Here is a 25852-nt window from a genome sequence, read left to right as displayed (position 1 = left end):
TTTTCATTGTGACGCAATTTGTTTAAAAGTTTAGAATATGGGAGTTTTTTTTTTTTTTTAAACAAAATATTAGACATCAATTAATTATTCTAAGCTAAAAATGACAGACATTTTGAATAATAAATATAATTACCTTCTTTTTATGGCTGGGTTTTCCACGTCGAGCGCCGTCAATAGCAGCCAGGGAGTTGATTTTTGCTGGGCCAAAAATAAACTAGTCTGGCCCAGATAAGATCTATCTGCCATCAAGGCTGCACTCTAACCAAAATTGAATTTGCTGAATTCAAATATGTTCAAATACTGTCATAATAATTCAGCACAAAACTAATAAGTTTTAAAAAGTAGTATATTTAATAAAAATGCTAATTTAAAAATATATACAGTATATATTAATAAAAACAGAAATATACTCTGATTTAGGCACGCAATAAAACCCTACAGGTAATATACAGGTAGTCCCCGTGCTACGACGTACTCAACTTGCGCAATTTCGACTTTATGAAGCCGGAGTCTCGTCCGCCATTTTGTCTCCAGTTTTTTTTTTTCTCAATCGCATAAACAGTACCTTATTGTACCTTACAGCATCTTATTTTTTCACACGTAACTCCACAAACTGTAGCTGTAAACGTAATAATAAATGCATACACAAACGTATATTAGCTGAAACAACTTACAGATGTATGTGGGCCAAACCAGAGAGAAGCTATCCTTTATCCATGTCAGAAATCTGAGTCTGCTTCTCAGTCATACAAGGCTACAGTCCAGCCAGACCCAACGCTGCCACCAGAAGGCAGTGTATCCTCCATCATTTAACAAAATACAATACTTTTGGATTTTTTGGATAGTTATTTTGGGGGTACTTAAAGAGTTAATTCCAATTTATGCGAAAATTCGGGTTGCGTCGCCAGCGTAGGAACGGAACCCGTTCTTAGCTGTGGACTACCTGTACTACATTATAAATTTCAAAATATTTAACTCATTGCCTTCCAATTAGGGCTGGGCGATATGGCCTTAAACATGTATCACGATAAATTGAGCAGATTTATCTCGATAACGATAAATGACGATAAATTCGCCCAAGCGGACTGTTATATAATTTGAAAATCTGAATCAATGCATGAAATACAGATTAACTATTTCTTGTTGATTTATTTACCAGCATTCAATTTGATATACTGTATTTAACAATTGTACATGCAGTCTAAACATTAAATTTATAAAAATTAGGGCTGTCAAAATTATCGCGTTAACTGGCGTTAATTAATTTTTTTAATTAATCACGTTAAAATATTTGACGCCATTAACGCACTTGCCCAGCTCAGACATATTTAAATGTCACTAGAGTGAAAGGCCCACCTGTTAATTGTGTTTTGCGGAGTTTTGCTGCCCTCTGCTGGCGTTTGGGTGCGACTGATTTTATAGTGTAAGTAATTATTGCCATCAACAATGGCGGGCTACTAGTTTATTTTTTGATTGAAAATTTAACAAATTTTATTAAAACGAAAATATTAAGAGGGGTTTTAATATAAAATTTCTATAACTGATTTAGAACTGATTTATTGTTATAATAAACAAATACGGTCCTTATGTACCGCAAGTTGAAAATATATATCCATCTTGCGTCTTATCTTTCCATTCCAACAATAATTTAGAGAAAAATATGGCATATTATATAGATGGTTTGAATTGCGATTAATTACGATTGATTAATTTTTAAGCTGTAATTAACTCGATTAAAAATTTTAATTGTTTGACAGCCCTAATAAAAATGTATTGTAAGCAATAAGAATTCAAGTATGAACATTTATAACAGCGTGTATGACTTGAACAATGTACATTGTCAAAATCAATATGCCTGTGCAAACATGTAATTGTAACACAAATGACTTGCAGCTTGAACAGTACACTTCAAAAAGACAACTTATTGTTAATGGCTGCTGTGATATAATTATTAAATACAAGTGTTTACTTTATGGTTTAAGGGCCCCCCCCCCCCCCCAAGTGCATTTTTTCATAAATGCACGCACAATAAAAATAGCTGGGGCCATTTCTCGGTCATTATAAGTTTCGCCGTTGGATTGTACTTTATGCAGAATTCTTTACCATCACAAAAGCTATCAGAGGAATCACACACACAGACAGATACAAAATAACGCCACATAGTAATTGCTAGATGCAGTCCGTGCCCAATCCACTCATTAAGTTCAGCCGTTTCGACCAGGTTAGAGCCTCTATCCGACTCCATAACGTTCATTTGTAGCGTTAGCCGCTAGCTAGCGTTAGCCTGGCTACCAGTAGAAAGCACTGAAAGCACCATCTCCGGAAATCGTGAGAACAAAGGAGGACAGCGGGTGAAAGCCCGTCTGGATGCCACCAAGAGTCTACTAAATGTCGGTTGAAAGTTTGGTGAACCTCCCTTAAGCCACACTCCATCACGTTTTGCTTGTAGCGTTAGCTGCTAGCGTTAGCTTACCGGGCTTTTGTTTGATTGGCTTGCTGATGATCACGTGACTCCCTACGTAAGCACATTCACTGCTTTCTTAAAGGGGAATGAACATAGACGAACAACACAGAATCAAAGCTGGATGAAAAGACTATTTTCTTGTTTTATTAATTTACCGAATTTACCGACATGGTCAAAATTACGGCGGTCATCGTTAAGAATTTCGGTGACGGTAAATTTTCGGTTTACCGCCCTGCTCTACTTCCAATGACAACGATAGACGTCGAACTCACTCAAACCAGGAGGACTGACTGCTACAATTAAAAAAAAATAATTTTTGATTGTGTTGAAAGAAAAATCAACAAAAGTTTAAAAAAAAAAAATGTTTTTTTAAATATTAGTTTTGCTATCTGATGCACGTAAACATTAGTGCTGCAACGATTAATTGATTAACTCCAGTAATTTGATTCGAATAAAAGCTTTGAATCAAATTTTGCTGATTTGATTTAATTAGAGTGGCGTTGTCACGGTTTGTTTTGAAAGTGTACATTTAGTTTTATTGTTTTGGGTGGATGAACTGCTCTCTAGTGGCGACAGAATATGACATAACTCATTTAACATGGTTGAATCCAGCTGCTCCCTGTTAAGACTAACATGAGTTTTTGTTTGAGCTCGTAGGTTTGTTTTCGTAATTTAATTTATAGGTACATTTAGCCGTTTTTATGGGAATATGTATTTGAACGATTTGTTAATATTGTGTAAAAAAAAAAAAAAAAAAAAGTTAGCATTTTATAACATTTAAGCAACACATTAAATGTTCCTAATCCGATAACTCGATTATTCAAACTAACTAATTGATAGATTTATCAAGTACCATAACAATCGATAGCTGCAGCCCAAGTAAACATACAAAAATTTGGGTCAAATCTTTTGTATACTAAATTGTATAATATATATGTACATTTTTTCAGAACCATACATGCAAACAACATGGCAAAAAAATGTCTTTGAAAATGTTCACACACATTTGAACAAGTGCATATTATAAGAATAGATTTTTGTTGTTGTCAGAACTATACATACAAACAATATGGCAAATATGTACATTTTGACACACATATTTGAACAGGTGCATATTATAAGAATACAAAATCTATAACAATAAAAAGTAAAGTGCGAACGAACAAAGTAAATAAAATAAGACATACATAAAATAAAATGAAGTATCGTATCGGATTTCATTCAATTGCATGTCTTGTCCCTTGTTGATGACGACAATTTGTGGCTGTTGTTCCATAGCTATGACAACAGCGCCATCTTGCGTCCGGATGAGCGATGAGCCGAGCGGTGACACAGCAGCAAGCGGACGGACGGAGGGAGGGCAGCAGTAGCAGCACACCGGATCCTTCATGAGGGAAGGAGGCCAGGGACAGCCAGCCCAAGCGCCCGCCCGCCCCGGCTTCTCCTTCTCTTCACTAACATATCCCTCCTTCCGCCTTTGCAAGTCAGGCCCGAGCTAGGGGCCGCTTTGGGCTTCGTAGGATGTCCCGTCATGAAGGTAAGAAATGCCGCGGCGAGCGGGCGGGCGGGCGAGCGAGGGTCGGCGTTTGTCACCAACGTTGACGGCGGGAGAAGCCCCGCCGGCTAACCCGAGCTAACTCACTTACGTTAACAGCGTGCACGCGAGGTGCTCTGCCGCCAAACGCAAATATGGACAAGTTTCATTGTGAAATAAAGACTTGTCGTGCGCTTTATGGTGCGAACTTGAGCCGGCGACGAGGCTGTCAAAGAGGCGGAAGAAGCCCCGTATGCTAGTGGTTAGCATGGTGGCTAGCAGAATCCAGCCTGCAGGTTGGTTATGGTTACCAGGCTGGGCTGGGTTGGGTTGGGGGGGCCTGTGGAGGGGGTGAGTGCCCAGAATAGGCAGCTGCCAACGGGGGCGAGGCTGCTCTCTTTCGTCGTTGCGTTAACGTGACCACCGCCTTCTTGGTCGTTATTTTAGCCATTCTTAAATATCTAGAGCTAACGTAGGCAAAGATTCAGCAGAGGAGCTTGCCCTTGCGGTCAACCTTGCCCGAGATTTGAAAAAGTTCGTCACTTAACACGACGTGGGGAACCGTTGTAGAGCAGGAAAAGTGGAATGAAGCCACTTGACATGACTGATAGTGGACTGCTGTGCTTGAAAAGCTGCTTCATTAGGCCCTAAAAAGCCAGTTCAGGTAAAATTATGCGTTAATGAACTACTAATATAAAGTAGCAAATATATCATGACTAATGTCTTAGAAAAATCCCATTCACAATTGCCTACTGTCAAATCTATTTTTGACTTGTAACACTAATTAGGGCGGCAGCTATCGACTATTTTCGTAATCGATTAATCTATCAACTAGTTAGTTTGAATAATCGAGTACAGGTTGTGCCCAAGTTACGAACGGGTTCTGTTCCTACGCTGGGGAAGTAATCCAAATGTCCGCATAAATCTGAATTAACCCTTGTTTAAAGCAACACTTGGTAACTTTTCAGTTTTGGTTGATTTTAGTGACGCTGGTGGACAAAAGCAGTAGTGTTTTGTCTTAAGCCAAAAAATGCTATAGGTGCAACACTATTTGTCACTAGTAGAGGTCAACCGATATGGGATTGTTAAATGCTGATGCTTATACTTACATCTAAAAAATTTTTTTTAGCCGATTGCTTTAATCCAAAACTGATTTTAGAAACCAATGTCATTTTTTTAAAAGCACATACAATATGAAAGGCATATTTTAAAATTAATTCAATAGCTTCGAATTGGTAGTTCAGTCAGATTCTTGGGATGTCTGGCATAAATCGCTGTCTTTAGGTCATGCCACAGCATCTCAGTGGGGTTCAAGTCTGGACTTTGACTTGGCCCCTCCTGTATTTTGTTGTTCTGAAACCATTCTGAAGTTGCTTTACTTATGTATTTTGGATCATTGCAGCATTCATCCTCTTAGCCTCAACTGTATGACAGACGGCTACAGGTTTTCCTGCAAAAAATTCTGATAAACTTTTGAATTCATTCTTCCATTAATGATTGCAAGTTGTCCAGGCCCCGAGGTAGCAAAACAGCCCCAAATCATGATGCTCTCTCCACCATCAATACACAAACGCTCAAATGGCAGCAAGTCAATATCTCGGCAAGCCGCCTAGGATCGGTTTAAAGACGCTGCTGATGAATTGTAATTGGATGCAGGTACGCAAAACAAAAGAATGTGATAAAACCATGTCAGTTTATACTAGCTTCGCTTGCTAGCTAGCACAGCTATTCTCCCAGTCCAACCCAACCACGTCATTAGCCGCAGCTTGCATTGCACACGCAACATATGGCACCCTCCGTAGGTCAAAACATGGACTAAATATTATAGATTTTTCAAACAATGGCAATGTGTTTCTAATAACATATTTTAGTAAAAGAGAACAACTGTGGCTGGTTAGAGCCTACGAGTCTTTAGATTTGAGGTTCCCTTTAACAAGGAAATAACACAAAAATGCCCCACTTCATTCCGTGTTGTCCTCAGGCGTGAGCTGCGACGCGTGTTTGAAAGGCAACTTCCGAGGCCGGCGCTACAAATGTTTAATCTGCTACGACTACGACCTGTGCGCGTCGTGCTACGAGAGCGGCGCCACCACCACCAGACACACTAGGGAGCACCCCATGCAGTGTATATTGACTCGCGTCGACTTTGGTGAGTATTGCTGATTTAGCACGGAACGAGAGAAAATACGTTTCGGTCCCTAAACGCCTCACCGCGTCTGCTTACAGACTTGTATTACGGCGGCGAAGCGTTCTCGGTGGAGCAGCCACAGGCCTTCACGTGTCCGTACTGTGGCAGAATGGGCTACACCGAGATGTCCCTGCAGGAGCACGTAGCGGCGGAACACACGGAGACCTCTACCGAAGTGGTATGTCAGTGACATACAGGTGGGAGAAAAAGTATTTGATACACTGCCGATTTAGCTGGTTTTCCCACTTGCAAGCCATGTAGAGGTCTGTAATTTGTATCATAAGATCTATTCAACTGTGAGGGACGGAATCTAATACAAAAAGCCAGAAAATCACATTGTATAATTTTTAAATAATACATTTGCATTTAACTGCATGAAATAAGTATCTGATACATTACCAACTTGTAAATATTTCGGCTCTTAGTTCTTTTTTAAGAACCCCTCCTGTTCTCCACTCATTACCGGAAGTAACTGCACCTGTTTGAACTTGTTACCTGTATAAAAGACACCAGCATGACAACGACGCAAAGCACACAGCCAAGGCAACTAAATAGTGGCTCCGTAAGAAGCATCTTAAGGTCCTGGAGTGGCCTAGCCAGTCACCAGATCTGAACCCGATAGAAAATCTATGGGGGGAGCTGAAAATCCATGTTGCCCGGCAGCAGCCCCGAAACCTGAAGGAGGAGTGGGCCAAAATCCCTGCTGCAGTGTGTGCAAACCTTGTCAAGGACTACAGGAAACGTTTGGTATCTGTAATAGCAAACAAAGGTTTTTCTGTACCAAATATTAAGTTAGATTTTTGTGATGTATCAAATACTAATCTGTTTTTTTGTATTAGATTCCGTCCCTCACAGTTGAAGAGAACTTATGATACGAATTACAGACCTCTACATGCTTTGCAAGTGGGAAAACCAGCAGAATCGGCAGTGTATCAAATACTTGTTCTCCCTACTGTAGATAAACATTTTGTCCATTTGTGACTAGGGGCGGAAACCTCTGGGTACATCATGATTAAGGCTGCAACAAATGATTATTTTCACCGGTGCAACCTCCTTAACAAATCCTAAGCATCTTAGAGATACTTTATTTCGAGATCATTCTAAGCATAGCTGCTGTGCTAAGTTGTACCAGCCCATGCACAAAGGCTGCAGGAATAGAAAGTAATTTATATCCCAGCATACTCAGTGGTGAGACTGAAAATTTTCAATATTAATTGAAATGCTTTTATCGGTCGATAGTGCCGGGTGGCTAAACATTATTGGACATCGCTAATATTTACAGTTTTTCGCTTTTGGTGTTTTTATTTAAAAATGTAAAAAAAAAAATTAACACAATATAAAAAAAATAGGGCTGTCAAAATTAACGCGTTAACGCACGGTAATTAATTTTTTTAATTAATCACGTCAAAATATTTGACGCAATTAACGCACATGTCCCATTCAGACAGTATTCTGCCTTTTGGTAAGGTTTACAGCAAGGCTTTTTATGCTGTCTAACAGCGAACTCTTGTGGTCGCTTTGCGACATGGTTGCACAATGTTGTGCTTATATGATCCTTGGACAAGATTTGTCCGTAAGTATGGTTGTTGTAAAGAATGTACATATTATGTTAATAAGCGAAATGTTATATTTTTTGTATGAGACGCTTTTTGTTGTTTAGTTAACCTGTATAGCGTGCTAAGCTAACGTTGTTGCTAATGCAATGCTTGTGTACTTTTTTTTTTTTTTGTAGCTTTACGACGGTCTAAAGAGGACAATGGTTTGAGGCCATTTTATTAATAAATCAGATGAAAAAGGAAGAAGTCTAATTATTAAGGCGTCGTTCACTAGCTGTCTAGCTTTGGAAAAAGTAGACGCTTCGGAGTGAGGACAGCATAGACAGATTTAAATGACAGTAGAGTGAAATGCCCACTACAGTCCTTATGTACCGTATGTTGAATGTATATATCCATCTTGTGTCTTATCTTTCCATTCCAACAATTTATTTTACAGAATATATATATTATTTACAGAAAAATATGGCATATTTTATAGATGGTTTGAATTGCGATTAATTGCGATTAATTAATTTTTAAGCTGTAATTAACTCGATTGAAAATTTTAATCGTTTGACAGCCCTAAAAAAAATATTTTAAAAATCAAGAATAGTTGTTTTCTGAAATTTCCAGGTTCGCTGTGAATCAGTAACAGGCACACTTTTGCAAAATAGACAATTTTTATTGATTAGAAAATACAGAATAAATGAGATTTATTGATTACAATCCCACTAGAGCAAGCAACAGGTATAAAAAACAAGCATAACAAGGGTAACGATGACGCTAGATTGAGTTTGTCAATCTCAGAATCCCCGCGCTACCGTTACAGCACAACCAAGTGTTCCTTAGCAATGAAAATTGCTTACCGTGACAAATGAGCGTGAGCCAACGCTCCGGTAAGGCGGCGAAGGAACAAAGCCAGGCGATCCGTACGTGACCTGCTGGCGGACTTCACTGGTCGCCCGGAAATGCCCGGTTTTTGTAGGAACGCGCCACACGGGGGCGGAGGTTGACCTCCGCTCCCAGGCGGCGCGTCCCCGTCCAATGACAAAGCTACTTTTGGTTCAGCCCCTCGAAAAAGGGGCTTTTCTTTGCGTGGTTCCCAGGTTTTGCCGTCCGGCAGCAGATGTTGTGTTCCCACGGTAAATATTATGAGTGCAAAACAAGTTATCTCGTGAGATTCCATCCTAACTATGGGACTCAAGCGCGTGCTATGGTGCAAAACAAGTTATCTCGTGAGATTCCCTCCTAACTATGAAACTCAAAGTAAAAAAAACAATAGAAGTTGTTACAATCTAGGTCACAGAAGCAATCATACATCACAAAGGCATAATGTAATATTTTCCCCCATCACCTCTTTTTAAGACAAAAAAGAAATACTGTTAATCTTTTTTAAATAAACACATGTTAAAAAAATGTATATAAAATAAAAAAAATCCATTCAGAGTGCTTGGGACCCTCACTTTTTTACGTGACGTGTTTGGTCATCCTGCAGATCTGCCCCATATGTGCAGCGCTGCCCGGCGGAGACCCCAATCATGTGACGGAAGACTTTGCTGCTCACCTCACACTTGAACACAGGGCCCCCAGAGACTTGATATCCTTTTTAAACACAGCATTTAACACCTTCGCGTCAGGAATATACAGATAATCAACACCGTCGCTTCCTTAACTTTGCCCTTCACGACGAGTCCAGCGGCGTGCGGCACGTAAGGAGGATGTTCCACCCCGGGCGCGGACTGGGGGGCCCCCGCGCCCGTAGGTCCAACATGCACTTTACCAGCAACACCACCGGGGGGCTCTCCACCGGTCAGAACTCCTCTCAAAGCTCTAACTACAGCCGGGAAGCCATGGACCCCATCGCAGGTGCTCTTCAACGCGTCCGTTTCTTAAAAGCCATCTCGCCGATCGTCCGGGTTTTCCTCTCCGCAGAGCTTTTATCGCAGCTTTCGGGCGTGCGGCGTTCGGCGGGCGGCCAGCTGAGCTCGGGGCCGTCGGCGTCGCAGCTTCAGCAGCTCCAGATGCAGCTGCAGCTGGAACGACAGCAGGCGCAGGCGGCGCGTCAGCAGCTGGAGACGGCGCGCAACGCCACGCGGGGCGGCCGCGCCAACGCCGTCCTCAACGCCAACTCGGCCGCCAACCACCCCAACTTGAGCGCCAACCACAACGGCAACCCCGGGAATAACGCCGGCCCCGCGGAGAGCCACGTACAGCACAACGCGCATAGCTCGCACTTTCTACTCAGCAGGTTTGATTCGTGAAACTTTGGCAAATATCACCTCATAAATTAGAGGTGCACGATAATTAGCGGTCCGATTATAGGAATTATGACGTCATCCCAATAATTCTGATATCATAATATATTATCGGCCCTATTAATAATGTTTTTGGCACGGTGTCTGAATGGGATTTGTGCGTTTGTTTTCACTCCTGTTTTTGCGGTATGCAGTTTTCTTACTGTCTTTGTTTTGTTCATTATAATAATGTTCATGTCATCATGAAAATTCTGGTTCGGTCAAAGGCAAATCTAAGATGAATCAACCACTAGTATTTTTGACCTACAGGTGTTCAAAAACTCAGGTGAATATACATTGAAAAATCATAAATATATATATATATCATCGGTTATCGTATCGGTATCGGCTTCAAAAAAATGGATATCGTGCACCCCTATCATAAATTGACTATACTGTATGAAAATACGAGACATCTCCAAGATCTTTACTCAAATTCACAAATTTTCAAATTTTTACCTCAGGTAAAATTTTGAACACATTGGCGGCCATTGATGGCGTTAGATGTCCAAGCTGCTGTGACTGGAAGGGGCGAACGCCAATCAAAATGGTGAAGACGTCTAACCCCATCAATAACACGGAAACGGTTGATGCGGATCATTAAAAAGCATTCAAAGTTATAACGTTGATTTTGTCAAAATTCAGGCCTTAAAACGCATTAAACTAAAGGTATGAGGCTTTAAAAATTCAAGCTGCAAAGACTAATTGATTAACTTGAGTAATTTGATTAGAAAAAAAGCTTCAGACCAAATTTTGCTGCTTCGAAGATTCGTTTAATTGGGAGTGACGCGTCATTATTATTCGTTAGCAGGCCCCCCCCCCCCCACATGGTGTCAGCCAGAAATACAACTAGCTAACGGTAGCTCCAACATACAGTGGTGTGAAAAAGTATCTGAACCTTTTGGAATTTCTCACATTTCTGCATAAAATCACCATCAAATGTGATCTGATCTTTGTGAAAATCACACAGTTGAAAAAACTGTCTGCTTTTAAATTACCCAAACATTTATGATCAGTCTGGTACATCAATCAGGATTAATCTTGACCCATTCTTTTCTCCAAAACTGCTGTAGTTCAGTCTGATTCCTGGGATATCTGGCATGAATCGGCATGAGTCTTTAGTTCATGCCAGAGCATCTCAATGGGGTTCAAGTCTGAACTTTGACTCGGCCACTCCCGAACATGTATTTTGTTCTTCTGAAACCAAGTTATGTGTTTTGGATCATTGTCTTGTCGCAGCATCCATCCTCTTTTGAGCTTCAACTGTCTGACAGACGGCCTCAGGTTTTCCTGATATCCTGATAAACGTTTGAATTCATTCTTCCATTAATGATTGCAAGTTGTCCAGGCCCTGAGGTAGCAAAACAGCCCCAAATCATGATGCTTCCTCCACCATGCTTCACGGTGGGGATGAGATATTCCAGTTGATGAGCGGTTTCATTTTTCCTCCACACATGACGTTGTGTGTTACTCCCAAACAATTGGTTTCATCAGTCCACAAAATATTTTGCCAACACATGCAAAAATGTTTTTTAGAGACAGCAGTGGCTTCCTCCGTGGAATCCTCCCATGAACACCATTCTCGGTCTTACATATAGTTGATGTGCGCACATAGATGTTGGACTGTGCCAGTGATTATCCGGGTCTTTTAAAAAAGACCAAGATAGTGTTATTCTGTTGTTGTTTTGTTTTTAATGGGATTTCTTCGGCGCGCTGCACAGCCCAAACCGTTTGACCGATCAGCACAGTTCGAATATAGAAATGATCGGAATTTTCATGCGACACAGGGAATTTTTGTGAACGACCCCGAAAAATTTTCCGTTTGCCCGTAAACGCCGATTTAAATAAAAACAAATTTTCAAAAATGTATCTAGTCCTACAATTTTTGACCAAATCACATAATTTGGACATAAAAAATTCCAGGGCGGTGAGGGGCATAAAAGTTATGTACAGAATTTGGAGAAAATTGACTGTTTCCCGGAAATTTGCCAAAAATGTTCCCATTAATTTCTAATGGGAAAATTTCCCATTCACTTCCAATGGGATTTCCAATGGCATTTACATTGTTTAATGCTATTGACGGCCATGCATGTCGAATCTATTGATGCTAATGTACTTGGATTCCATTGACGCCTATGTAACTCGATGCCATTGACGGCCATGGACGTCCCAAAATTTTCCATTTCATTTTCAATGGGAAAAAAATAAATCCCCAAATCAACAGGAAATGACAAGATATCAATAGGACATGTCCCCCGAACTTCCGCGATTCCATTGACGCTTATGGAGGGTGCTGCCATTGACGGCCATGAACGTCTAAATTTCCCATTCATTTCTAATGGCATTTACTTTGTTTAATGCTATTGACGGGCATGTTTGTCCATTCTATTGGTCCCAATGTACTTGGATTCCATTCACGCCTATATAAGTCGATGCCATTGACCGCCATGTACGTCCAAAAATGTTCCCATTCATTTTCAATGGCAAAAAAAATAATGTCCCCAAATCAACAGGAAATGAAAAGATATCAATAGGACACATGAGGGTTCTGCCATTGACGGCCATGGACGTCCAAATTTCCCATTCATTTACTTTAATGCCATTGACGGGCATGTTTGTCCATTGTATTGATAGCCCTGAGCGGGGCTAAGATCTGTATCTCCACAGAGCAAAAAACCCAGAGTAATTTCTCCAGAAATTGAAGTTTCTAGTTTCTGTAAGTCTTTAGCAGACACTCTAGGGTTCTTTTTTACCTCTCTGAGTATTCTGCGCTGAACTCTTGGCATCATCTTTGGTGGACGGCCACTCCTTGGAGGAGAAGCAACAGTGCCAAACTCTCTCCATTTGTAGACAGCTCCTCTGACTGTCGATTCTTGAACATCCAGACCTTTAGAGATGGTTATGTATCCTTTCTCAGCTTTATACAAATCAGCAATCATTGAACGCATTAAAAGTAGTCTGAGCAAAACGTCATGCATAGAGCTGACAAAATTAACCCATTCACTCCATTCATTCCATTTTTTTACTGGATTTTGACAAATTTTGCAAGGCCCACAGAAAATTCCCTTCTATTGCTATATAAACAAGGAACCCCCCGAAAGAAAGATTACTCTCTTCTTTCAGCAGAAAAAAGTAAGTTCATATCTTTTCTTTAGAAGTCAACATTAGAAAATAGCTTAGTTTGAGCAATTTTCCAATTTCTGATGTAAAAACTGAAAAAATTCACTTTTTGTAAACGCATTCATTTCAAACATAAGTGACTTAACACAGCTATTTTTTGCATTAGTTACATCCCAGACATCTAAATAATCAAATAATCAAAATATCATAATGAACAAGACAAATAGTTTTTCATAGCAAAGTAACAATTTGTTTATACATGAATACTGAGAGATGACGCCTGTTGTCGCCGCTTCTGCTGTGTAAACTTTTCCCTCATCGTTGTCTGTCTCACAAAGATGGATTATTTTTTAATCTCTGCGGGGTCAGCTTGGCGAGCCCGCCGCACGATGGTCTCAGTCGTTTTGCTCGGTAGTCCAGCGCCTGGCATTCCAGGCGTCCTCTCAGTTGTTTTGTTCGGTCGTCCGCCGCCTGGCGTACTGCCGCCAGCGCTCCGACCGTGCTGCCCGGAACAGGTTGCGGGTCTTTACAAAATGCGCGACTGCCCTCCAGTGGCCAGTTTTATTGCTTTAAAATGCGTTTGGAGCTTTGTTCTTTATTTCTCAGACAGAGCGGAAGCTATAGATGCTTCTTGTAAAAAAACGTTTTGTTTTTAAACGTATAAATTAGGGGTGCACATATCTATTTTTTGAAACCGAAATCGATAACTTCCGGCTCCTCAAAGCCGATATCGATAACCGATACATTTTTTAAAAAATGTATAACCTGAGTTTTTGAACACCTGGAGGTTTAAAAAAAATAAAAATAAAACAGTGGTGGATTCAACATAGATTTGCCTTTGATCTCAATAGATTTTTCATAATGACATGAACAAAACAATGCGTTTCACTTCTGCATTACCTGACAGCCAGCTAAGAATGAATGCACTTCCATAAACCATAAGGCTTGGTCTTTTCTTGCTTTTATGGGAAGACACTCGTCTTAATATTGTGAAAGTACAACAGAAAAATACATATTCAATACCCAATTTACAACAAACTGCACAATACACCTACGTATATACACAACTACTATATGTATAGCAAAGCACACTAGCCTGAGCTACTAAAGTATTGGCTGGCTTCTATAACACAACAACTTAAGAAGTTCTGTACATATGACGCTTCACCACAGACGTAAACATATATTGCACATCCATACAGTGGGGAGAACAAGTATTTGATACACTGCTAATGGGTTTTCCCATTGGCAGTGTATCAAATACTTGTTCTCCCAACTGTATGTTATAGTAAACATAAAATACTTAGACATATATTTCCGAGGCGGAAACGTAACAGAAAGCACTCACGATTGTCAATGCTACCACTAGACACCGCAATGTGTAAGTGAATGAACCAAACTACTGTAACAAAAAATAGATGCAGTGAATTATTCTGACCAGCAGGTGGCAGCAATGCCCCGCAAATGATCAACTGATTTCCCATACTAGTGTGTACTGTAAACTGTAAAGCCAGCACAGTACATATTATCGGTCCTATTAATAATGTTATTGGATTTATCGGGATGACGTCATAATTCCTATTATCGGACCAATAATTATTGTGCACCAGTAGTATAAATACGTTTTGGGGACAATGAAGCATTTAAAAATAGAACGTACTCATGCGTTTTTGGGACCAAATGAGTTGAACGATTCTTCGAGGTGTAGAAAATGCCTCGATCAATTTTTAAAATAGTTACTCGGATTATTCGAGTAATTGTTTCAGCTGTAATGCGAAGTATCAGGATGTATCACCATTTCGATATTTTGTCACACCCCTAATAGACATAGACATCCACTCTGTTTAAACTATGATTGCTAACCCTTCAGCGCCATCGATGGCACTAGACATCCTTAGCGCCGTCAACGGCGGCCGAAGCGTTAACGAGGATGTGACCGAAAATGTTTTTTAATTCATTCCCGTCTCTTTCGCCGCAGGTTGAGCGAAACGCGCGTGTCAGAGGCGGAGCGTCAGGCGTGCGAGGCGCAGCGCGCCGACAGGAGCTTGTTCGTGACGGAGCTCCTCCTCTCCACGCTGCTGGCGGACCACCAGCAGCGCCAAGAGGCGGACGACGACGTGGCCGCCGACCTTCAGCGTCGCCGCCGGCACCGCCGTCCCGGCTCGCGAGACCTGACCGACTTCCGGTCGGTGATGACGCTGGACGTGGCGCTGGAGAACCTCAACCTCAAAGAGAGCGGCGGCGCCAGGAAAGAGCCCCCAGCCCCGTCCCTTTGATGGAGCCAAAAAAAAAGACTGCCCTTCTTCCCCACCCTCACTTTCCCTCTTTATTTTCCTTTTTACTCCTCACTGATTTTGTCATTTCAGACCCCCCGACCTTTTCCGCCGTGTACGTGGAGTTAGACGAGTGAATGTGAGAGAGAACTATATAAATCTATTCTGAAAAAATCTATACGAACACTGATAATCACTTACTCACGCCGCCACGAGGAGGTTAAAAAAAACTGTTACAAGCTAATCCGCATGATCGAGCTTCTTGTACACACACACGCGCGCACACTCTGATTGTCGCCCTGTTCCCTGGACACACTACAAGACTTTCTATCAAAACACAACCGACGTGTGTGTGTAAGTGCGTGCGCTTTCCGCACCTCCTAAATGCAAAAAGGACGATCGTGCGCGTCCGGCATCAGCCAGAAGACGCCTGGTGAACTTTGAGTGTGGACCACAATAAACATGTTTTGGATGGAAATCAACTAACAAAAAATGAATATCGCTCTCACTTTCTATGTGCGTGGATGGGCAATTTTCAAGGGGTCAACGGAATTAAATCGAGCATTATTATCTGAGCCACTAAAGAAAGGTTCACTAAGTGTGGTACTTGTATATGCTTCTATTGTAAGTATACACCATGTTTTGAGCCACTTTCTCATTCTACTGAATAGTAAAATGTCTCAAAACAAGACCGAACTTGGGTGTCCCAAAAAATATATACACTCTTTAGCAGTTGGTAACCAAATTGTCTCCGGATTTTTTGTAGTTTAATCCATAATGGCAGCCAGATTAAACTTCGAAGAAAATTCATTCTCAAATGCTACTGGAAGTATGAAAATGCAGTTCAAGTGTGAACATATCAGCTGCAAAAGGGTGTATACATTTTTTTGGGACACCCTATATATACTACATTAATGCTTGCTAATGTAGCACAATACAGTTAATAGCTATACGTTATGTTTGTGTATATACAAATATATACATATGTATATATTCACCCCTCAGTCAAAATGGATATGTATATGTTTGTACAGTATATTTTTATATATATGTCTGTGTGTGTGTGTATATACAGTATATACGAATATATATATACATATATGTACGTTTTAATATACATACATCTATACTTATATACTATATGTATGTAAAGTATTACAAACAAATAACATACGAATATGTACATATATGTGTAATATATACATTCAAACACAGATATACACACATTTACATAGTGTATACAGTACATACAAATACATATATACATACAATGTACGTATGAACATATGTACATAGTGTATATACAATGGGGAGAAGAAGTATTTGATACATTGCCAATGGGTTTTCCCATTGACTGTGTATCAAATACTTGTTCTCCCCACTGTGTGTATATATATATATATATATATATATATATATATATATATATATATATATATAATACTTACTATACATTGAAATATGTCAACAATTATATATAATATACGTATAATTTCTATTATCCCTAATATATTTACACACACAAACATGTATGTTTGTGTCTATATTATATGCATATACATGCATAGAATATCCTGTGCATATATATATATATATACACACATATATATATATACATACACAAATTTATAGTTATACATATATATCTTTATATAACCTATTACTGTATATATAGTATACATATATTTATATTTTTTATTATCCCTAATATATCTACACACATACAGTGGCCCATTGGCAGTGTATCAAATACTTGTTCTCCCCACTGTATATATGTAAATATGCATGTTTGTGTCTATATAGATTTACATACAAATACATGCATACAAATATACATATACATAGTGTAAATGAATTTATAATTATTCTATATATATATTTATATAATCTTATATAGTATACGTATATTACATTTAATTTTTAGTATCCCTAATATATGTAGACACATATACATATATAAGTATGTATGTATCTACATAGATTTACATACAAATACATATATACACATATACATACATACATAGTGTATATATATATATATATATATATATATATATATATATATAAATATAGTCATTTTATAAATTATTATACATATATAAATATAATCATATATAGTATATGTATATTACATTTTTACTATCCCTAATATATGTAAACATATATGTAAGTATGTTTGTGTCTATATAGATTTACAAATACACGTATATGCAAACAGTATATATACATAAGTATGTACATACATACATACATACAGTATATATATAGAGATTTAATTATACATATCTTTATATAATCTATTATGTATAGTATACATACATTTATATATTTTATCATCCCTAATATTTGTACACACATACATATATACAGTATGTATGTTTGTGTCTATATACTGTAGATTTACAAATACACGTATATGCATATATATATATATATGTGTGTGTGTGTATGTGCCTTATACTTACAAATACACACATATACATACACACAGTGCATATATGTATATTTTTGTCAATATAGATTCACAAATACATGTATATATACACGTATATACATATAGTATATATAAGCGTATATACATATACAGTGCCTTGCAAAAGTATTCGGCCCCCTTGAATCTTGCAACCTTTCGCCACATTTCAGGCTTCAAACATAAAGATATGAAATTTAATTTTTTTGTCAAGAATCAACAAGTGGGACACAATCGTGAAATGGAACAACATTTATTGGATAATTTAAACTTTTTTAACAAATAAAAAACTGAAAAGTGGGGCGTGCAATATTATTCGGCCCCTTTACTTTCAGTACAGCAAACTCACTCCAGAAGTTCAGTGAGGATCTCTGAATGATCCGATGTTGTCCTAAATGACCGATGATGATAAATAGAATCCAAATGTGTGTAATCAAGTCTCTGTATAAATGCACCTTCTCTGTGATAGTCTCAGGGTTCTGTTTAAAGTGCAGAGAGCATTATGAAAACCAAGGAACACATCAGGCAGGTCCGAGATACTGTTGTGGAGAAGTTTAAAGCCGGATTTGGATACATAAAGATTTCCCAAGCTTTAAACATCTCAAGGAGCACTGTGCAAGCCATCATATTGAAATGGAAGGAGCATCAGACCACTGCAAATCTACCAAGACCCGGCCGTCCTTCCAAACTTTCTTCTCAAACAAGGAGAAAACTGATCAGAGATGCAGCCAAGAGGCGATCTACAGCTGAGGTGGGAGAGTCTGTCCATAGGACAACAATCAGTCGTACACTGCACAAATCTGGCCTTTATGGAAGAGTGGCAAGAAGAAAGCCATTTCTCAGAGATATCCATAAAAAGTCTCGTTTAAAGTTTGCCACAAGCCACCTGAGAGCAGTGTTGTTAATAACGGCGTTACAATATAACGGCGTTATTTTTTTCAGTAATGAGTAATCTAATTAATTACTTTTCTCATCTTGGCAACGCCGTTACCGTTACTGAGGCGGGAAAGGCGTGCGTTACTATGCGTTACTAAGTTGGTTAAATAGAAAAAAGTCTGAGAGAAACGGACTCACGGGGACGAGAGCAGAGCAGGAGTGGGGAAGACGCCGTTGCAACCGCGATGCTAGATGGCTCCAATAATACCTGACTGCAACGCGGGAGTATAACTCAGGCCGACAAACTACGCCCACATGACACGGTAGATATCATATTATAGAACTAGATGCAAATGACAGACACTGCTGCATTGCCAACATGTTTTAAGGACTACATGCGTTTGTAAACAGCCGCCATCTTAAAGCAGTAGACCTCTCAGGAAGGCCCTGATGTAGAGATCCTTCCTAGCGAACCTAAGTAATTTTTTAAAATCTAAAATGCTCCTAAATCGGCAAAATCTTAAATCTATCTTTAAATGATGAAACAGTTTTAAAACTTACACATGTTTAAAGTAGACAGAAGGGAACTAATGCAATAACGGGAGAAATTTTAACAACTTTAACGATTGATTTACAACTTTAAATGACTTCCACACATAGCAAAGGTTACTAGCTAGTTATCGCAATACCCTTGTGTCTAGTTAAGTGGAGGGTAAAGAATTGGGCTTGGGCCAATTGTCCCCCAAACCCTTTAAGCCCTTTTTATTTTTTTATTTTTTTATTTTTTTTTTTTTGAGGAAAAAAAAATATCACTAGTTACTTTGCCAAGTAACTAATTACTCTTACATTCAGGTAACTGAGTTACTAACGCAATTACTTTTTGGGAGAAGTAATTTGTAACTGTAATTAATTATTTTTTTAAAGTAAAATTAACAACACTGCCTGAGAGACACACCAAACATGTGGAAGAAGGTGCTCTGGTCAGATGAAACCAAAATTGAACTTTTTGGCCACAATGCAAAACGATATGTTTGGCGTAAAAGCAACACAGCTCATCACCCTGAACACACCATCCCCACTGTCAAACATGGTGGTGGCAGCATCATGGTTTGGGCCTGCTTTTCTTCAGCAGGGACAGGGAAGATGGTTAAAATTGACGGGAAGATGGATGCAGCCAAATACAGGAACATTCTGGAAGAAAACCTGTTGGTATCTGCACAAGACCTGAGACTGGGACAGAGATTTATCTTCCAACAGGACAATGATCCAAAACATAAAGCCAAATCTACAATGGAATGGTTCAAAAATAAACGTATCCAGGTGTTAGAATGGCCAAGTCAAAGTCCAGACCTGAATCCAATCGAGAATCCGTGGAAAGAGCTGAAGATTGCTGTTCACAAACACTCTCCATCCAACCTCACTGAGCTCGAGCTGTTTTGCAAGGAAGAATGGGCAAGAATGTCAGTCTCTCGATGTGCAAAACTGATAGAAACATACCCCAAGCGACTTGCAGCTGTAATTGGAGCAAAAGGTGGCGCTACAAAGTATTAATGCAAGGGGGCCGAATAATATTGCACGCCCCACTTTTCAGTTTTTTATTTGTTAAAAAAGTTTAAATTATCCAATAAATTTTGTTCCACTTCACGATTGTGTCCCACTTGTTGTTGATTCTTGACAAAAAATTAAAATGTTATATCTTTATGTTTGAAGCCTGAAATGTGGCGAAAGGTTGCAAGGTTCAAGGGGGCCGAATATTTTTGCAAGGCACTGTATATACACGCATACATATATTTGCTGCTTTAATACATTTTTAAATAATTAAAATGATAAATTATCAAAAAATGATTACATATAAAAAATGATTACAATTAATAATAGGACTATTCAAAGATATATATATATATATATATATATATATATATATATATATGTGTGTATATCCAATTAAATCACATCATTCTAATTATACTTAAATTTTAATTAAACTACTTGTTGTAGTGCCCATTGACCACTAGGGGGGCCCAACGCGCTAGGCGTCAATTGCTTACACCTTGCGGCCCTGCAATGAACATTCCCAGTTTAAAACTGCGAAACCCAGATTAAGCCAACTAAATAGACGTGATTTATACAGAAGGCTTTCCATATTACTGATTGGCTGCCATTGACAGCGTTAAACGTCAAAACCATTTTGACAGAGTTATTGAGTTATATAATGTTGTAAATCAATGTATATTAGACAAAAAAAGACATTTCTCATTCACTACATTTTAGTTCCAAAATATATATTTTTCACATGATGTTGCCACATTAAATAAATGTAACATCATGGTGTAAAGATAAAAAAAAAGACAACACAAAGCCATATAAGTGTTCTTTGTAATTTTAATTCCCATAATTTAGTTTAAATGCAGACATAGTTTTTTTCCTCACTAAAATCTTAAATAAAAACATTACAGTACGATAGAAGCAAATCAGAGTAAGATTTTGTTGAAGCAGGCTACACTTTTTTTTTTGTTTGTTGTTAAATCCATACATTAGACGTACTGCAGCGAGCGGACAGGAAGTAGCGCTAAACATTCAAAAAGACAACACGCAGCTGGAAAAAAATCCTTCTACCACAATACGGCACGCGTGTCAATCACGCTCCGGCGGGGAGGGGCTACACAGCGGGGTGGGCGGAGCGTACGACATTTTTCATCAGGCGGAACGGGGCAAAAAATGGCACGGTCGAGTTGCTTGAAATGTCACCACTACACAGTAGTACAGTACCTTACAGTACAACATGCTCGGCTTGTTGGCTGCCATTGGCGGCAAAGGACGTCCAATTCATTTTTCATGACTGTTTCAGTACTGTAACATGTTTGGATCGTTTGTTCACATAAAAAAAAAAATTTTTTAACTTTTTTTTTTAGGATCGGGACTACGTATCGGCAGATTCCTTAAAATCAGGTGACTCAGACTCAGGTGCAAAAATATGTGATCGGGACAACCCTAGTTATTCTATTATATTGGCTATACTTCAGCTGATATCTTGAAAAAAAAAAACATTTATCGGGCCGATATATCGGTCGATCTTTATAAGGAAGTTCTACCCACCAAATACAGAACACACGTCATCCTATTATATCGGCCAATCTAAAAAAAAAAAAGTCCATATATCGGCCCGATATATCGGTTGCCTGATATATCGGTCAACTTTGAAATAGCTGCCCCTCAAAGGGTTACTGTTGTACCATACTTTGAGAATGGCAGTTATCCTATTTTATCAGCTATTATCGGCCGATCTTGAAAAAAAAAAAAAAAAAAAAGTCCATATATCGGCCCGATATATTGGCTGACCGATGTATCGGTCCACCTTCAGTTAAGGGTCTTGAGTGTCAACTTTTAAATAGCTGTCCCTGAATGGGTTAATGTTGTACGGTACTTTGTGAATGACAGTTTTCCAATTATATCGGCCGTTATCGGCCAATCTTGAAAGAAAAAGTCCATATATTGGCCCGATCTATTGGCTGACCGATATATCGGTCGTCTTTCAGTTAAGGGTCTTAAGTGGCAACTTTTAAATAGATGCCTCTTAAAAGGTTAATGTTCTACTGTACTTGAGACTGATAGTTATCCTATTATATCGTCTGTTATCGGCCGATCTCGGAAAAAAAATACTCCATATATCGGCCCGATATATTGGCTGACAGATATATCGGTCGACCTTTATTGGAAAGATCATCACCTAAACGGTCAACATCACAGTTATCTTACTATATCGCCAGTTATTGGCCGATCTTGACAAAAAAGTCCCATATATCGGCCCGATATATCGGCTGACCGATTAATTGGTTGATCTTCTGTTAAGGGTATTAAGTGTCAACTTTGAAATCGCTGTCCCAAAGTGGGTTAATGTTGTACTGCACTTTGAGAATGACAGTTATCCTATTATATCGGCTGTTATCAGCCAATCTTGGAAATAAAGTCCATATATCGGCCCGATATATCGGCTGACTGATGTATCAGTTGATTTTTGGTTAAGGGTTTTAAGTATCAACATTTAAATAGCTGTCCCAGAAAGGGTTAATGTTGTACTGTACTTTGAGAAATGACAGTTAACCTATGATATCGGCTGTTATCGGCCGATCATGGAAAAAAAGTCCATGTATCGGCCCGATTTTTCCTGTGTCTTCACCACTTTCTCAATTTATTTCTTAAAGACACACCGCCATGTTTACCATCACAAACCGACTGACGTTGGAAAATCGGCATGATTTTTACGATTTAGCGCTCTCTCAAGTTCAAACAATCCTCCTCTTTTTTACAGACGCTAACTCATTCCGACCGTTTTTCATTATTGCTGTCGTTTCAGCCCCTCCGGCACAAACGAGCTTAAACACACACACACCCCGATATTGCATGTCCACACACACACACACACACCATCTTTGATAAAAATCTCCATTTCAAACGCTTCTTCCGGGACAGAAGGGAAACAAAATTACAAAGGATGTTGTCGTCCGCGAATCCAAACGTCAAAATCGGACTTTTGCTTTCAACGTCGGCTGCCGTCGACGGCAAATGAGTTAAACTATTGTAGAAAAATATATCGTTTTGATGTAAGCGGAACTTTCTCGCAGACAAAAAAAAAAAAAAACCGTCATTGGCATCGGGAGGCAAGGTGACTTTTTCTTGCTTTGATCCATTTTGATATGCTCGTCACAAAGGAGTGTTAAGGCCGCATTTTTGTTTTACGAGTAGGCGTGGGAACATTCCGGGTAGCTCACGATACGGTTTGCGATACAAGGCTTACGATATGGCGATACAACGATTATCGATATGTTGATCAGAAAATCGTTCTAGGTTATTTGACAAAACAATAAATAAGATTAAGTTTAGTAGACGTCCAATCCGTTTGAAGTGGGAGGGGCTAGCTGTCAGATGCAACCGATGCCAGTTCACTTTGAGGCATTTCAGGTCACTTCCCATCGATTTTGGGGTGTTTACGAGTCACTTCCTATTGATTCTGGCTCACTTTCTGTACAGTTTGGGGTCATTTGCTGTTGATTTGATGATATTTCCAGGTCACTTCCTGTTCATCGGTCACTTCCTGTTGATTTTACGGCATATCTGAGCAATTTTCTATTGATTTCAAATCAATTTCTGTTGATTTTAGGGGGCATTTCAGTGCCACTTCCTGTATTCGGTCACTTCCTGTTGATTTTGCAGCAGGGCCGAGAACCAAAAGTGGTATTTGCCATGTGGCGGTTTTTTTTGCCATGTGGCAAAATCAATTTTGCCATGGGACATTTTTTTTTGCCATGTGGTAAAATGGATCTTGACATGTGGCAAAAAAAATGTCACATGGCAATATCCATTTTGCTACATGGCGAAAAATGCCACATGGCAAAAAAAAGCCACATGGCCAAATAAATTTTGCCACATGGCCAAAAAATGCCACGTGGCAAAGTCAAAATGCCACATGGCAAAATCAATTTTGCAACACGGCAAAAAAAAAAAGAAAACGCCACGTGGCAAAAAAAAAAAAAATGGCACATGGCAAAATCAATTTTGCCATGTGGCAAAGAAAAAATTTCCACTCACCTACCAATTATACACTGCTCTTTGTTTGACAAGCAAAACTTTCCTCCGTGAAGTTGGCCCCCGATTAGATCCAAATTTATATAAAATGGCAAACGTTTGTGCTAATTTTTTTTTTTTAACTTATTTACATTTTACAAAAAAATGCCAAATGGCAGAAAAAAAATGCCACATGGCAAAATCCATTTTGCCACATGGTAAAAAAAAAGCCAGGTGGCAAAAAAATGCCATATGGCAAAATCCATTTTGCCACAAGGCAAAAAAAAATGCCAAATGGCGAAAAAAAAAAAAAAAAATCACATGGCAAAATCAATTTTGCCACATGGCAAAGAAAAAATGCCACGTGGCAAAATCCATTTTGCCACATGGTAAAAAAAAAAATGCCAGGTGGCAAAAAAAAGCCATATGGCAAAATCCATTTTGCCACAAGGCAAAAAAATGCCACATGGCAAAATCAATTTTGCCACATGGAAAAAAAAAAAAAAAAAAAAGCCACATGGCAAATATCACTTTTGTTTCTCACTGTCTGTCTGATTTTGTGGTATATATAAGTCATTTCCTATTGAAATCGACTCACTTTCTGTACATTATGGGTCATTTCCTGTTGATTTGGTGACATTTCTGAATCACTTCCTGTTGATTTTAGGGCATATCCTTGTAATTTCCTATTATTTGCGGGTCGCTTTCTGTTGATTTTGTGGGCATTTCCGGGTCACCTCCTGTTGATCAGTCCGTTCCTGTTGATTTTGGGGGCATTTCCGGGTCACTTCCTGTTGATTTTGAGGTATACACGAACCACTTCCTATTGATTTCGAATCACTTTCTTTTGATTTTCGAGTATTTACGGGGTCACTTCCTCCTGAAAAGGAAATGACCCCAAATGAACAGCAAGTGACCTGTCAACCTGCTGCTAGAAATCCAATTCAGTTAAAATGAATTGGACGTCTAGCGCCGACAATGGAAGCCAGTCAGCTAACGCTAATGCTAACACTGTTCAAACGGAAGATTATGGTTTCCACCTTTTTAAAACGATATATCGATTATTGGGGGAGCAAGTCGATAACCTTTAAGTCTACAAAGTAACGCAATATGTCACCTCGTCGATATACTGTATTATTATATAATAATATATTGTAATATTTACAAAACAATCAAATTGTACATTAATTTAATTTAGTTAATACAATATTTAATTTCTAGTTAAAATCAATAGTTTTAAGATAAACACACATTTAAAGAAATATATGATAGAGAAATATAGATTATTTCTGAGAAAATTAGGTTATGTATTCGGTTCCCTATGTTTGTGTTGAGGATAATAACTCAAGAGCAAACAAAGGGATTATCAAACTTGCAGGGTATTTTTGTGAGGTGCAACGGAATTGGTGATTATATTTGGAGGGTCATGGGGTCAAAGGTCACAGAGGTCAGAAATAGGTTTGAGTTCAAGATAACTCAAGAACAGACTTGCAGGATACGTTTGTAATAGGAAACGGTAGAGCTGATGGCAGTTTG

At 38.9% G+C, this 25852-nt stretch overlaps 1 protein-coding gene across 1 annotated transcript; it reads left to right on the top strand.

Annotated features, from left to right (window-relative positions):
• Positions 1-3764: 3764 nt before the first annotated feature.
• Positions 3765-16689, top strand: LOC130913414 (E3 ubiquitin-protein ligase KCMF1-like). Its single transcript, XM_057832022.1, has 7 exons — positions 3765-4001; positions 5980-6147; positions 6225-6364; positions 9217-9318; positions 9407-9587; positions 9654-9969; positions 15114-16689. The coding sequence occupies exons 1-7, from the start codon at positions 3986-3988 to the stop codon at positions 15409-15411; spliced, it is 1221 nt and encodes a 406-aa protein (XP_057688005.1). The 5' UTR covers positions 3765-3985; the 3' UTR covers positions 15412-16689.
• The last annotated feature ends 9163 nt before the right edge of the window (positions 16690-25852 follow it).

This window comes from Corythoichthys intestinalis, chromosome 3 (genome assembly GCF_030265065.1).
Source record: "Corythoichthys intestinalis isolate RoL2023-P3 chromosome 3, ASM3026506v1, whole genome shotgun sequence".
Taxonomy (NCBI): domain Eukaryota; kingdom Metazoa; phylum Chordata; class Actinopteri; order Syngnathiformes; family Syngnathidae; genus Corythoichthys; species Corythoichthys intestinalis.
This window is presented reverse-complemented; position numbering and strand designations above follow the sequence as displayed.